The sequence below is a fragment of the Haliotis rufescens genome, unplaced genomic scaffold (assembly GCF_023055435.1).
Source record: "Haliotis rufescens isolate VD_foot unplaced genomic scaffold, xgHalRufe1.0.p SCAF_11, whole genome shotgun sequence".
Lineage (NCBI taxonomy): Eukaryota > Metazoa > Mollusca > Gastropoda > Lepetellida > Haliotidae > Haliotis > Haliotis rufescens.
The window spans coordinates 3,246,117-3,262,643 of NW_025963791.1; the positions used below are offsets into that span (position 1 = coordinate 3,246,117).

General features: G+C 41.4%; 1 protein-coding gene across 3 annotated transcripts in view; it reads left to right on the forward strand.

Moving 5' to 3' along the window:
* Window positions 1–16,527, forward strand: part of LOC124134338 (small G protein signaling modulator 3-like) — a 93,417-nt gene that overhangs the window by 21,227 nt on the left and 55,663 nt on the right. For all 3 annotated transcript variants that reach the window (XR_006861081.2, XM_046499102.2, XM_046499103.2), the window contains exon 10: window positions 5,096–5,191. Coding sequence is in view for 2 of the 3 variants with exons in the window: in XM_046499102.2 (XP_046355058.1) it covers window positions 5,096–5,191 (96 nt within the window). In the remaining variant the exon portion in view is untranslated. The remainder of the gene's footprint in view (window positions 1–5,095; window positions 5,192–16,527) is intronic.

Genomic DNA, 16,527 nt, shown 5'->3' on the forward strand with positions numbered 1-16,527 from the left:
TCTTGAATTGGAATTTGGTACCGTATATGACAGCGTATAAGCCGAATTTTGAGGACCAGAAAAAAGATTCTGTAGAAAGGGGTCGGCTTATCCACGGGATACACTTTCATGATAGTATTTTTCAGATCGTGATCTGTCAGAAACATCGCCTGAATGACGGTCCGATAGATTACAATAGGTACTTGGCCGATGCCCTTTTCTACTTTTCCATTTTCCATGATTGGACTTCACACCTCCTACTCTTCTCTATGTGGCTGTAGTTTCAGGTTTTCCCACTCAGGATGTTATTTGGTTACCTGGACTGGTTGAGGGTCTATCCTGAAATTCCATGTTAAGGTATGCCCCCTTCCGTTCGTAAAATGCATTAAGGTAGTAATGCAGGATAAAATTTAGTAAAATCTAAATCTCTTTTACGTTGATACTTATCCTGCATTACTACATCTAAAGTGCCCGCCCATCGCCTTGCTACATCCCGCAAAGCTTTCAAATGTTTTTACTAGTGATTATACATGACATCGCTACTTCCGGTCACAACTTCTGCAGCCAAGACTTCTCACAGCTCCATCTTCCTTGTCAGAAAAGCAGCAGTGAAAGCATTCAGGTAGTTATGCAGGATAAGTATCCAAATGTTAAAAATATTTAGATTTTACAAATTCGAAGGGTTGTGTAATCAAATAAAATGTCAAAATTTTATTTTGATTTTATTATTTCCTGTAGTGTCCTATAATTGATTTTATTAGACTTTTAATGTTATTACCCGCACATATCTAATGTAAAAACGAGGAATGTAACAGCCTGCGGATCTTACTGTTTCTTTACTGTCGGTAATATCCTTTTTGTTCATTAAATTAATACATTAAATACATCAGTCCATGAAGGATTTATTAAATATATTTTTGATATAAACAAAAACCTGTAAAGTGGTGATGTTTTACTGCATGACTTTGCCCCGGACATTGAATTTAGAAGCATGACTCAGGTCACTGCAAGAGTCAGCGTGGCTCACACCGATATTGATTATTGAGATGGAAGTGAAAGTTAATTTGACTAGCTGAAATAGTAACATTATGTAGCATGTGTAGAACAGAAAAAGAAACATCATACACCTTAGAACTTGCCAGAAACATTGACTTTCATTGAAGATTGGGCCATAGCTGACTGTTGTCAACTAGAGCCAATTTAAGTACTTCGGTTATTTGAACAGTACTGGCATTATAGAATGTTTAAGGATTTCTTTGGCAGCAGACCCCAAGGTAGCCTTACTTACTTACTTATATTTCCGACTGCAAGCGTATGTAGCACACGGGCCTGGCCAGGCCATTTAATGAGTTTCCGAAAAGGGGAAAAGTGTGTTTGTGCAACCCAGGAGGGGGGCTTTAGGGGTTGCTTATATAGTAATTTTGATTTTGAGATTTGGAATGAATGCCAAGAGTGGGTGGAGGACGAACTAAGGGAACTGTGTGTGTTGGATGGTTGTTAGATTAGGTAGTTTTGGTTTTAATATTTTATTTGGGTTTAAATGCGACTAATTAGTCCAAGGTAACCCAGACACAGTGATTTTTATACTATTGTGATCTTTTCCGGCTCTGTGTGACAATATACATCGCTATCTATTGTCTGTTAGATGATGGGAGCCTTTGATCTTGCCTCCTTCCATGAAAGAATGTGTCATTATATGCCATTATAAGTGCAGTGAACCTGAGGTGACAATAAATCTAGACAAGTCTAGACAAAAATATGTTAATTTGGTAATCCTCTCTCAATGCTACTGTCGAACCCATTTGAGAGAGCTAGTTGCGAGCTGTGCCATTGCTGTCAAACTCAATCGACAGACACATAGCATAAGGACACCCTTGAATAGAGCTTGCAATGACTGTTTACCAATTAGGCTATGCATATAATTTACATTACGTTTGAAATGCATAAATTCTTAGCTTGCTAAATATCTAAGCTTTCAGTTGTTTATTTACCTCAATAAGAAAATCCCTTGAGTTAAATAAATGTATCAGCCAAATGTCTCAGGTGTCAGTCACTCGTAATGGCCATTGTTGACTTGGGACACTTCATGTTGAGCAGCATGCAGTCCAATATTTTCTTTATAATGTTTCTAAAAAATTAAACAACTTTTGCTTTCATAAATTATAAACAAAAATAACCTTGATTGTTTCATCATTGATTGGATGCAACGGCCACGACTATGGCAATGGTTGTAAACAAACAACTCTGTGTGCATCATGACCCAGTAATACTCATATATATGTTGCAATCCTTTTGCAGTATCTAGCTTCATTCTCTAGAATTTTTTGTGGTTATTTCATGATTAAGAATATGTCTGGCTAGCTTTGTCTTTCTATTTGACACGTACTGATAAGGGTTTCACGTGTCACACAGCTATCTTGATGAAAGTGACTCATCCAAATCAGTTATCTGTTGATTATATTCTCCAAATATATATGATAAATGTTTTATGATCATTACATTTCAATATTTATACTCGATTGTTTGGCCTTAAATTTTGTTTGTGAATATGAAAAACAATTTGACGTTATTAATAGATAAGCTGAAGATATATTCTTAGTTTTCAGGGAAACAGTTGATAAACATAATCAATGATGAATGAAGAATCTGCCCAAGTCCTGTAACATCTTTAAGCTCTATCTCTGCAGTTATTGTCTGAAAAAGACTTATATTTGTTATGTAAAATATTCTCTTTATTTTTCATTGTTTCCCTTAAGCTTTTTGATTAAACCAACATAATTTCTTTTTCTGAATTCAATTTAAATCAAATAATCATTTTTAAGTTATCAGATTTTTTAGTTTTGACAGGACACAAGCCATTGGACCCTATTGTATGTGTTGTTAAGGATTATTAAAATACCAATAGTGAGCAGGTAATTGTCAATTTTGTCTGGCACATCTGTTGTTATGTGACAGCTGGGAGTTTTACATTACCAACTCGATGCTTGACTGTAATGGTAGCCTGAATTGTGATGTCACAAAAGTGTAGATCAGTTTGTATTGTGTTGGTTTTATGGCTATTTCACCTTGGAGTACTAATAATCAACTGAAAAGTTTAGCATACTTGCCGGTGCTGTTGTCAAGTGACTCTAGTAAATGTCCAGTTCTAATGCTACATGATGGTTCCTGCTCAAAGTCGCTGTGTCTATTGTGAAGTCAGACCAAGGAAGAGCCATGTAGTAAGGCTATTGTATTTAATTACTTGGTTCATATTTATGCTGACTCAACATTTCCCAAATGTGTTATGAAATTAAGAGCTTGAGGTTCAGAGTCCTGTTGAGTGTATTGTCAGTGATGCAAAAAGTACTGAAGTTGGGTTCTAAAGGATGAAAATGTACCCTGTTACATGTTATGCACTTCACCCTACCAAGAATTCTATTCAGATATCACTTAAATAAATTTGACTGTTGGCAATCTGTAAAACGGAGAAATAAGAAAAATCAAACTTGTGTTTCTTTTGCAAAATTTACACTTTCAATTACTGATGCTTTTTTATGTCAATGATTAATGATGTAGTATGTTGTTGGACGTAAGATTGTACGGTCCAGTGTCAGCTCTCCACAGGTATGTGGCCTTGACCTTGTTTCTTATCTTGATGGTTTGTCCCATGATATGCTTACCTCATGTAGTGATACATACCTTCATTCTTTAGTCACGATAAGATGTGTATTAATTGGCACAATTTTTGCCTGAAATCCTTCAAATTCCACTTGGCCATTCATAGGTGTTGCTATCAATAAGTTTGTGTTCAAATTGCCTGACTAATGTTATCATATCTTGGTATATGAACTGTCATATCATATCCTCTGCACGCGCAAACCGGGACATCCTCTGCACATGCAAATCGGGATATAGTCTGCAGGCACAGACCGGGTTCAAACTTAATTTCTGACCATTATGCATAAAAGGTTGGTCATGTGACCCCTTTTAGTTGGCATACCATGTATTATAGATATATGGAAAACCCTTTAGAAATGTGCAGTCGACAATATGACTAAAATAAATGAAAAACCATCAAATTAATGACTTCTTAGCCACTTGGAAGTTATGAAACAATGTAAATTTTCGTGATTTTTAACAGTCTGTCAGCATGGTCAGTAACCCCTTATACTTCAAGACCAATAGTGAAAACACCAAACAGTAAGGTATCTGCGGAAAGAGCAGAATCTGGACTGTAATCTCAATACAAACAAAGGACAGGTGAATAAAATAGGACAAAGAGTTAAGTGATCCTTAGGGTATTACCTCTCTGACTGTTTCCTAGAAACTAATAGTTTGTGCTATTTCAAGGGATTTACCTGGGTACTTCTGATACGTCCCTAAACTGGCCTAATTCCCAAAAATATTTGTTGTAATGCCCTACTGTCCTATAACACTGCTTATTAAAGCATGTTAAGTAAGAAAATGCAATTTAGGAAAAATGGTTTGAAGATCAAATGTTTGGATAAGGGAGTCAGTATACAAGCATTGATTGTCAAAAGATAATGTCAAAATGTCCATGTTTGCAAAACAATGTCCAAATGTTTTGTAAGACTTATTAACCAGTACTTTACAGATTTCATTGCCCTAGTGGAGATTCTGCCTTACAATTGGTCCCAAGCAACTTTATCGATCGGTTGGGTCAGACTCAGTGACTTGTTTGATTGTGTGTCATTGTACCTCAAAGACATGAATTCATTGCTCATAATATCAGTCACTGGTTTGTCTAGTCCAGAGCCAAGTATTTACAGGCTGCCGTCCAAAAGATGCAATTTTGTGTATGGCGTTAAAAGGAAACAAACAAGAATGAAAATTTATGAAAAGAGTAAGGTGGTTCCCGCTGGAAAGACAGATATTTGTGTTTCCGGTTTGCTGAACGGGAATCCTTATCTGGAGCTCCCTACAATATTTTCCCCCCAGTATTGTCCATAGATTAAGCCTCCAGAATAAGTTTCACTACGGAAAACATTTTTTTTTATCATGTTTTAAGAACTATAACAACTGAAAAAACCCTGACCTTCCTACCCCGTTTTGGGATAGACTTGAACATGTTTATACATGTGTTTTTTTTCCTTATCATTTGTTTATTTTGTTGCAGGAGAATGAGCTGAAGACGCTGGACAACTCCGCCCAGATCTTCAATGCCCTGTCTGATGTACCAGGAGATGTGCAGGATGTTGAAGATCTCATTGAGGTAAGAGCTGCAGATCTATACTTTCCAACTCCCATATGATAACTGTGCCAGGTAAATAGTATGTGGTATAACCAGCCAATATAACTTGGTCTTTGTAGTTCCGCAAGTCTTTTGAAAATTGATCTTTAGATCCCACTGACCCTAAGATATTGAAAAGTTGAAAAATAGACTTACCGTATTCGACGTAATAAGCGCCCAGGGCGCTCTCAAAATTAGAAATAGGGGGCTCTTATTAGAATAATATTTTGTCGAAAAAAACAGAGTTGAAAGGTAAATTCCGTGGTTTATGCTGACAGCCTGAAATGTTTATATATGAGAGATATATTTTTCCAGAATTTAATTGCCCATAATTAGGGGTGCATATAACACACGAGTGCGTATTATACGCGAATAAATAAGTATTGTGTACATTGATCAATCGGAAAGGGTGCTAATTGGGATTGTTCACGAGCCAATACATTAGCAAATATCGCCGTGGGCGCTTATTAGAGCGGGGCGCTTATTACGTCGAATACGGTATATATGTTTTTTGTCCCCTGAAAGCACTTTTTGCACTGCCCACAACCTGCATATGATAGGTTTAACTGCGAGATTGATGAAACAAGACTCTAACACCACAAATATCTGAAATGTCTTTTTCCCCCACTTGTCGAGCAGAAGGACACATTAATCATTAAACCAAGCATTAAAAAAGATCTAGCTTTACAGTAACTTGATAATTTGCTGATTCTACATAAATAACAAAAGGACAACAAACAACCATAAAACACATTGTTTATCGATTGTTAGTGTGTGATGTGGTTAGTTTCACATTTTGTCCAACTTCCCTGGCTGCGTGTGCACTGCAAGGTATCATTTGGACAAATTCGTCTTTTCAAAGCAGAAATAAGCATGAATAGAGAAGAAATTGTCTGGAACATGGCATAACCAGGATTAATAGTGGTCTTTGTGTGGCCCGCTATCATTGGAAACCTTTGTGCACTCTATTTTACTGGATACATACTAAGGCTGAAACGTTTCACAAATGCACTGGAACAACTTGATTTCAAGACTCAACCTTATGATGCATGGCATGCTTCATAATGTATCGGTATGTATCAGTCTCAATTTGGTTTTCTTTCACTGCACATAGTATGCCCTTAAAATAGCTATTAATGTGAATACTGTAAATCTTGAAATTAACACGAGCGTGAATTAAATGCGAAAAATGCAAGTGGTCTTGGCTCGCTTTTTTAAACATCGTATTTATATCAACAATAAGACATTTTGGATAGCAGAAATACCAACTTAGACATATGCTGAGATAAACAACTATGTATTCCACATCACTGTTTATTGAGCAGCACTTGTAACAAGTATATAAACAATGTCATTCAAACACTAATTACATCCTGTAAATTGCCACTGCTGAGGTCAAGACAAGAGTTCTACTCACTTATGTCATCACTGATCACACCTGCAAGTCCAGACAGACGCCACCCACACAACATGGTGTCTTTGTTCTTTGTGACTGCGTCAAAGGCCGACACGAGCCAGCGAGCATGGATTATTTTAGCGGAAGTACTCTACTCAGCGCTAATAAGCAGTGCTTTTTGGTGTGTGATTGGATTAATGTAAGGTTGGATTAAGGTGAGGATTCTCCTGTAAACCTGACAGAGGACATTTTCTCTAACATAACAATATCCACTGAGTCTTGAGAGGAGGGAGGTGTCGCATTCATATTGAGTTGTATTTTTGGCCAGGGGCCAGTTCGCATTCTTTTGGAGACGCATTAATTTCACGATTTACAGTATTTGATAGAAAAAAGTCATTTTGGTAACTGAAAATGGCCCTTATGTAAGAAGTTTCACAAGTTCACCCATTTCATATAGATTTTAATTTTAATATGACGACTGATAAATGCAGAAAATGTTTCTAATGTTGTAATAGTATCCAGGATGACAGAGATGTCTATGATGATTATGATGATATTATTTACCCCGACACAGAATGGGAGGGAGGGTGGGGCGGTCGGGTAGCCTAGTGGTTAAAGCGTTCGCTCGTCACGCAGAAGACCTGGGTTTGATTCCCGACATGGGTACAATGTGTGAAGCCCATTTCTGGTGTCCCCCGCCGTGATATTGCTGGAATATTGCTAAAAGCGGCGTAAAACCATACTCACTCCCCCCAGAATGGGAGGGGAATTATAAGCAGAGGTCTTGTCCAATCCTTTCCTCAATCAATCGATTGTTAGCAGGATTGAAGACATTTGTTCTTGATGTTCATGATGTTGGAGCTATTGTCTATTGACAGTTGACTATTGAGCTCACCAGGTCACATCCCAAGTGATCTTGACCTTGTGTCACGACCAGTTTGTACATGATCTGTTGTCTGATGTTGTCTACCATCATCTCTGCAAAATGATGGACCAGTGATACTGAACATGACTTACATGTTCATTCCAATATGACTGCAAAGTTTCTTCAAAAGTATGTCTTGGAAGGAGGAAAGTGAATGAGTGAGATGGGTTTTACACCTCTTTGACCAGTATGTCACTAATAATACGTCTGCTATATTTGGAAGGTACACTGAAGTGATGTAAACTTACTACTGTGGTCAAACCAAGAATCATACGCTTGGTTTTGAACCCATGATCATGAGGGTTATTATGATTCACTCGCGTATTCGGTGAATCGTACCGTATCCCTTCATGGATTGAATTCCTTATTCACTGTCACTAGAATCTAATAGTTATACAAAAAATTAAAAGACTGTTTTTCACTTGAATTCATCTTTTATTTATCAAAGCAATATATGTAAAATGGAACATATATCAGCCATGTATGGCCAAGTTTGTTATTACCTCTTCATTTACCTGAATTCGCTGAAGGGATACGATGTATTCTTTTTCTGATTAAATCCTCCTTGGGGCACTTATTGCATTTTCCTTGCTCAAGAAAATCTACATGACATAGTTGTAACCATTTTCCTTAATAAAAAATGTTACCACACAAAAAACTTCGTTTTTGTATGATATACGACCACCCTTACGGGGCCTCACCCCCAACGGCGCCTCACGCCAGGGGGAGCAACTCTCACCCAAATCACTTTCCTTATGTCATCTGTAAGAGACAGACGTGTTGATTTTTCACACAAGACAAAAATAAGAGAAATCTATCGTTCGAAAGAACCATCGCTGACCAAAATGTATGTATGGTACATTTCTTTCATTGCAAAGGCGTAATACCTCGCATTGTGAAGTTATAGAGTTGTAATTATACGCCACGTGCACGGTACCTTTGAATTCAAATGGCCGTAATGGCGTCCATATTGTAGTTCCACGGGCTGATACATGTAACACCAAGGCCATTAAGAAACGGCTTGGGGTTTTGTTATATCATACAGCATTGGTCTACAATTTTTTTCCTTTACAAAACCCAAGGTGGTGTGTTAATTCATAAACTACACTTACCTTTTTTACGGGTTTTACACCTTAGCGCGTAACACGCCCCTTTGGTGTTATAATTATACTACGACATTGGCTATTAGTATCGCGTTACAAATCACATTCTACATTACGCCTTTGCTTCTAGTTTCACAATTTATGCACGTATCTTTCCGATCTTTATATCGCACTGATACACGTTAATACCCTTCCCGCCCACCTCAGAAATTACGGTCTTGTTTACAAGACCTTCAAACTGTGTACGGGTTGTTCTAAGACAGGCACAAACGCTGCCTAATATGTCTGGTGGAGGACATTGCCTTTACCCCCCGGGGCCCCCCAAAAGAGACAAGTTGACTTGTTCCACTTTTAAGAGGTCTATTAAAGGTGGGGTTAGATATCAGATCTACTAAGACATCCCCCCCTCCCCATCTAAAAAGGGTAAAAAAGCTGCCGAGATTGTCTTCCCAGCTCCCTCTCCGGGGGCCGGGGGAGAAGGCTCGAGGGTCCCCGTAGTAAGCACTGCGCCTTCTCCTGCACTGTCTTTGGCAGACTTTTCTGCGTTACTAAGTCGCCGATGGCGTCGATGATGGAGGAGGTGAAGTCTCGGCTCCGGCAGGAGCTACGGGCTGAGCCTTCCCCGTTGTTGGCGCCGGACGCGGCTTCGAGATCTGTGTTATGCCCGGCGTTGGCCGAGGCAGGCCACTTGGTCTCGGGGACGATCCGAGACCGGGCTTCGGCTCCGGCTCCAGGTCGCTCCCCAGCGGAGCATACCAATACACCCCGAGTTCAAGAAATACCTGAGGTTTTCTTTCGACGGGAGGTGTTATCAGTTCAGGGTTCTACCATTCGGGATCTCCACGGCCCCGAGGGTGTTCACCAAGCTGATGTTGATTCCCGCCCAAGTGGCCAGGTCAAAAGGTCGGTTCTGCCATCCGTACCTCGACGACTGGTTACTAAGAGCTCTATTGCAATCCCTGAGTCAGATAGCTACACAACAAGTGATAGATATTCTGATCACTCTAGGGTGGATGGTCAATCTCAAGAAGTCAGATCTGAGCCCCACTCAGAATCTAGTCTTCCTAGTGGCTAATTTCAACACGGTGAGAGGACGTGTATCTCTGTCACAAGATATCAAGTCCCTTAAGCGCAAGTCACACTGCTCGTACATGGCTCCAGTTACTGGACAACATGGCGGCGACAGTGGATTTGGTCTGGCGGGCGCGCTTGAGAATGAGTCCCATTCAACAAGCACTCCGTCGACTTTGGGCGAACTTTGGAAGATCTCGAGACTGTGCTCGAGACTCCGTAGTGGCTCATTACACACCTCCAGTGGTGGACCGAGGTCGGGAATCTGTCCCGGGGGCTCCCCCTCGACACTTCCGTTCCGTCTCTCACAGTTCAAACAGACGCGTCACTCTCCGGCTGGGGAGGCGTTCTGAATGATCACACTGCCTCAGGACTATGGTCCCAGCAGGAGATCAAACTGCATATCAATGTGCTAGAACTGAGAGCGGTCAGGTTGGTGTTCCAACGCTTCCCGGATCTGCTTCGTGGCCAAGTGGTTCGTCTAGAGATGGACAACCAAACGGCGATGACTTACATCCGGAAGCAGGGGGGAACGGCGTCTCCGTCGCTTCGACGAAAGACGTGGCAGTTCCTACTATAGTGCGACTCTCACGATATCAGTGTGCTACCTGTTTATCTCCCGGGGGTGGACAACGTCCGGCTCTGTCTTGCCGGATCCTCGCTCCTCACGAGTGGAGGCTCGACCCGGGGATATTCGGGATTTTCTCCCTGTTATACAGGTCGTTACCGGTGGATCTGTTTGCGTCTGGGTTAAATCACCAGACACCAACGTTCTGCTCCCGAGTCCACGACCCGAGGTCGGTGGCACCGGACGCCTTTTAGCTAGATTGGACGGACAGTTCTGTGGGCATTCTCCCCAGTACCTCTGATTTCCAAGGTCCTGTCTCAGCTAGGCACTCAGCCTGCGCGACTAATTGTGCTCCTGGCACCTCTTTAGTCGGCGCAGAGTGGGTTTCCAGTAATACTCAGGTTTCTGGCTCAGCCTCCTGTTATATTACCTTTACGACCGGACCTCCTATCCCAGAATGGGGCCCTCCACCCGAATCCCAGGATTCAATGGGTGGCTTGGCCACTGTCAGGAATCGCCTCCAGAAGAGCGGTATTCCTGCACGAGTTGCAGACACAATACTGGCTTCGCGGAGGGATTCGACAAACGTTCAGTACGATAGATAGGCCTGCTATGCGCCCTAGTGTGTCGATAGAGGGATTGCAGATCTTTTTTCTGCAGATCTCGTATCTGTGCTTGAGTTTCTCCAGTCGCGACTAGATGACGGCCTGGCCGCATCAACAGTCCGAGGGTACTCTACAGTTATCGCAGCTTTTCACGTCCCTGTCGACGGGGCACTTCTGGGTGCACACCCATTAGTGCAGCGCTTTTTAGCAGGTGTGGACAGGATCCGACCGCCAGTCCGGCGGATCAGTCCCCCTTGGGATTCGTCAATCATTCTCGATTGGCTGTCCGGTCCTTCCTTTCGGGATCTGTCGTCTCTCTCTCTTCAGCTGTTGAGCTGGGAGACGGCGTTCCTTGTGGTGGTAACGTCCGGCAGACGGGTAGGCGACATTCGTGTTATGTCAGCCGATCACGAAATAACTGTCTTCCATGCGGTCGATAAATATCACCGGGACAGAGTCAGTTTTCGACTACCGGACTCTTACCGTCCTAGGGTCGCACACGATTCCACGTGAACGGCTCCTATTGAGCTACCTGCTCTTTCACAGCCTTCCTCGTCGGGGACCACTGCAAGACATGCTCATGTCTTGGATGTCCGCACGACTCTCAAGGCCCATATCAGCAGAAATATGGGTGTCCGTAAGGATAACCAACTACTTTGCTGTTACGGCGGTAGGAAGGTTGGCTCACCTGCGAGTAAACAATCTATCTCGAGGTGGATAGTTTCAACCATTTGTACAGCGTATACGCTTACAGGCAGGGACCCCCCTACCAGGTTGAAGGCTTATTAGGTTAGAGCAGTGGCTGCGTCAAAAGTGTACGCCGCGGCTCTGCCCCTTGAGCAGATCTGCTCCGCGGCTATTTGGAGCCAGCCGAGCACGATTCATCAAACCTTACCAACTCGACAAACACTCAAGCGAGCATACTCGGTTTGGTCAGTCAGTTCTCCGAACTGGGCAAAGTTCTAATCTCTAGCTGATTGAGCATTCGAGATTTTAGACAGTCTTCCGGTTATACTGCTCAGTAATGGTCCGGATTTTATCTTCTGCGGTCGATAAATATCAGTCCTTACTGCTCGATAATACTCGTATTTTGCGCACGCACTCCTTCGATCCTCCGGGACCCTCTGGCCTAGCTCAGCGCTGGTTATGGTCTCTCGTGATCTACGCCCCTATATCACTTGTTCAAAAAAAGTGTGGGGGGGTGGGAGGTGTTTCGAGTTCTCAACTTATGACAAGCCGCAAAAACAGGCTTTATCATAATATATGGTCGACCACGCCCTGTCTCTAGCCCCCGCCTTTCGACGGTGGTGCCTCACGATAAGGTTGGTTCCATTTATTGAACTCAATATTTTATTCTGTTGAATAATCAAATACGATGTATTTATTTACGCCTGTTGCTGACGGATGCCACTTCCTAGATTATCTTTGGGAGTCTGTCTTGATGCAATAAGTGCCCCAAGGAGGATTTAATCAGAAAGAGAATTTTACAAACCTGTAGAGGTTATGAATTCTCTGATGAAATCCTCCTTGGGGCACGGCCACCCACCTCCCCACATTCCGTCAGCATTTGACATATGGAAAGTGATTTGGGTGAGAGTTGCTCCCCCTGGCGTGAGGCGCCATTGGGGGTGAGGCCCCGTAAGGGTGGTCGTATATCATACAAAAACGATGTTTTTTGTGTGGTAACATTTTTTATTAAGGAAAATGGTTACAACTATGTCATGTAGATTTTCTTGAGCAAGGAAAATGCAATAAGTGCCCCAAGGAGGATTTCATCAGAGAATTCATAACCTCTACAGGTTTGTAAAAGTTTTTTACTGTGCATAATTCTTGATAATTTTGTTTTACACTATGAATCATAAACAACTACTATTCTAATCCTTTTTTCATACTCTGATATGCAACGTGTGAGGAGAGGCGATAGCAGCATAGATCGTGTTAGGTAGGGGGAGCATATGCTATTGTGTTGGTAATTTACCCCCCACAACTCCTCGGTTAAACAGCTGATCCTTCTATAACACTCATCAGTTATTTGGACCCCAAAGGTAGCATTGTAGCAATGGATCACCGTATCTCATTGCAACCATGAATCTGCACTGTCATCAATGTCAGATAATGTCAAATAATTGATTTTGTTGTTGTTTTTCAAAATATAATAAAGAATGCATCAACTGCTGACTTGTTATTGTATTAGTGAATAAATATTCGTAATCGTTACCCTATATTCGTGACATGTATTGTATTGGCTTCATATCGATTCGTTGCCCTAATGATCACAGGGTGCTGGTACACCAAAGGGACATAACTCATATTGACCTTGATCTGACATGTTGATTTAACTTTAGCTTATTGACTGTGTTCGCCATGTTTGCAAAATTCACTTACTGCAGTCAGCAATAATGAAGCTTGACTTTTGTGAGATTAATGTGGCTTGTAAAGTAGGTCCCTTTATCCATGGAAAAATACTGAAGCTGCTTTCTGTTCCAATATTCTTGTACTTAACTGTTATGAAATGAATCTGTTCAAGGTTTGACATTGAATAATTCTATTTGAAACATGGGTAATAATCCATCTTCACAGCTTTTGCTCATTGTTATTAATTGAAACAGACTTTAATCTTAGACATAGGACCTAAATCACTGTAACTTAACTCACAATTATCCTATTGTCAGGCTAACAGCACAGTGGGAATGGCATGTAGATATTCAGCTTATCAAGAAAATCAATTGCACCAGCTGGTACAGAATGACACTTAGTAATAATTGCCTTGCGTATTGGTTGGAATATGTGGCTTATCAAGCATAGGTTTACTGATACATATATGCTATGTATACTGATTGACACAAGGCAATCTGACAAATAGATGATCTGGAATAAGATATCCCTGGTGTTTTTTCTGCATTTGATTCATCATGTGATAGTGCATGAGAAACTGTATATTCAACCGTCGTGATTTCACATCAACATATGTTATCCATTTAACATCATGTTGTGTCCAAGTGTGGCACCTGGGAGTTCCCATAGTGGCGTGCAGGATGAAAAGTTGGTTCTACACTACAAGAGGCCCTATCCTCATGTGCCAGCACCACCGGTTGAATTTCAGGTTGGTGTACAGGCCTATGTATTCTGTGGGGAGAATAGGTCGATAGTTCCCCATGCTGAAGTACAGGCCTATTTATTATTCTGTGAGGAGAATAGGTCGATAGTTCCCCATGCTGAAGTACAGGCCTATTTATTATTCTGTGCAGAGAATAGGTCGATAGTTCCCCATGCTGAAGTACAGGCCTATTTATTATTCTGTGAGGAGAATAGGCTGATAGTTCCCCCTGCTGAAGTACAGGCCTATTTATTATTCTGTGAGGAGAATAGGTCGATAGTTCCCCATGCTGAAGTACAGGCCTATTTATTATTCTGTGAGGAGAATAGGTCGATAGTTCCCCATGCTGAAGTACAGGCCTGTTTATTATTCTGTGAGGAGAATAGATCGATAGTTCCCCATGCTGAAGTACAGGCCTGTTTATTATTCTGTGAGGAGAATAGGTCGATAGTTCCCCATGCTGAAGTAACGGCCTGTTTATTATTCTGTGAGGAGAATAGGTCGATAGTTCCCCATGCTGAAGTACAGGCCTATTTATTATTCTGTGAGGAGAATAGGTCGATAGTTTCCCATGCTGAAGTACAGGCCTGTTTATTATTCTGTGCAGAGAATAGATCGATAGTTCCCCATGCTGAAGTACAGGCCTATTTATTATTCTGTGGGGAGAATAGGTCGATAGTTCCCCATGCTGAAGTACAGGCCTATTTATTATTCTGTGCAGAGAATAGGTCGATAGTTCCCCATGCTGAAGTACAGGCCTATTTATTATTCTGTGAGGAGAATAAGTCGATAGTTCCCCATGCTGAAGTAACGGCCTGTTTATTATTCTGTGAGGAGAATAGGTCGATAGTTCCCCATGCTGAAGTACAGGCCTGTTTATTATTCTGTGAGGAGAATAGGTCGATAGTTCCCCATGCTGAAGTACAGGCCTGTTTATTATTCTGTGAGGAGAATAGGTCGATAGTTCCCCATGCTGAAGTACAGGCCTATTTATTATTCTGTGAGGAGAATAGGTCGATAGTTCCCCATGCTGAAGTACAGGCCTGTTTATTATTCTGTGAGGAGAATAGGTCTATATTTCCCCATGCTGAAGTACAGGCCTGTTTATTATTCTGTGCAGAGAATAGATCGACAGTACACCATTCAGTTAAAAATTAATTGTATTTTCACTTGTACCCAAAATTGAGAGTGCATCTACCTAATTGTAACTGTTGTTGTCCACAGGGGAATGTCATAGTCCTTCATGTATTTTATTACTCTAGGACTAACAGACTTGTGTTATTTTTTAACTCTTGGTGTTTATCCTGTGGGAAGTCTAGGGCAGGATAAGTCCGCAGTACCCCATGCTGGTTGTAAGAGTTGTGAGAAAAGTAGATGGTTACAATGTGAGTCACCTGGCTGATTGTGTGACACTGTACCCTGATGGCATGGGTTGTTCTTATCTGCTTATGATTGAGATGAACTTGTGTGTGATGGTGGACAGGATTTGTTGATATGCTGTTGTAGTTTGTCACAAGGTGGCAGTGAGTCTTGCTCTCTTTCAACCATTGGCTAGGTAACCTCCCAAAACCCCTACATCCCATTTCCCCTACAGCTTAAGACAACAAAGTTCACGGTCCATGGCACTGCTTATCCCTAGTCTGTTACCTATTTCATACAATGGAACAACCCAAGAAACACAAATAGAATGAGATAAATATTTAATTACGATTTCGATATTATTCAACATTCATAATACATTATAATAAAATGTAATAAATTGGCTAGATACCAAGCTAGGTTATGTTACATAAGAGTCAACTAAAGTGGGGTTCAGGTGGTCACAGTTTGCTTCCTTGTCTTTAATCTCATGAGAATCAGATGGCATCCTATGACATCTCTCTGCATGACGATTTGAAGACACTGCCATAATTCCAGAGCATGGCGACTGCTAAAATGCAGACTAAGCAGTCAACATTGTTGAGCGGAAAAATACTCTTATTGACAAAATTTTGTGATGTTTGTTATTTACCCTGAGCATACAGAGTGAGTGAGTGAGTGGGTGAGTGAGTGAGTATGGTTTTATGCCGCATGGTTTAGGCATTATTCCTGCAATATCATGGGAGGGGGGACACCAGAAATGGGCTTCACACATTGTGCTGGTGTGGGGAATCAAATCAGGGTTTTCAGCGTGACAAGCGAGCGCTTTAACCACTCGGCTACCCCACCGCCTGGTTATCTGGTGTATTATCATGATTATGTCTCCATTAATAAATATCCAAGAAACCGTTTGAGTTCAGTGCGAATGACACAGTGCTAAATAAATGTCCAATCAAACCACACCATTGATCATGATAAAAGGAAGTGGTGATATCAGCGTACCATCTCAAATACAACTGGAATGTCCTGTAACAGAAAGACAGCCCTCCCTTTCTGTTTGTACTTAGGGAAACATCTTTTTTGGATAAAATTCAGTTATAACAGCCTTCTGATTCAAATCAATCTAACAAGGGCTTGCACAAATGAGACTGTCATTTTAATGTAGATCTATGCCTCTCATTCCGAGGATGTAGT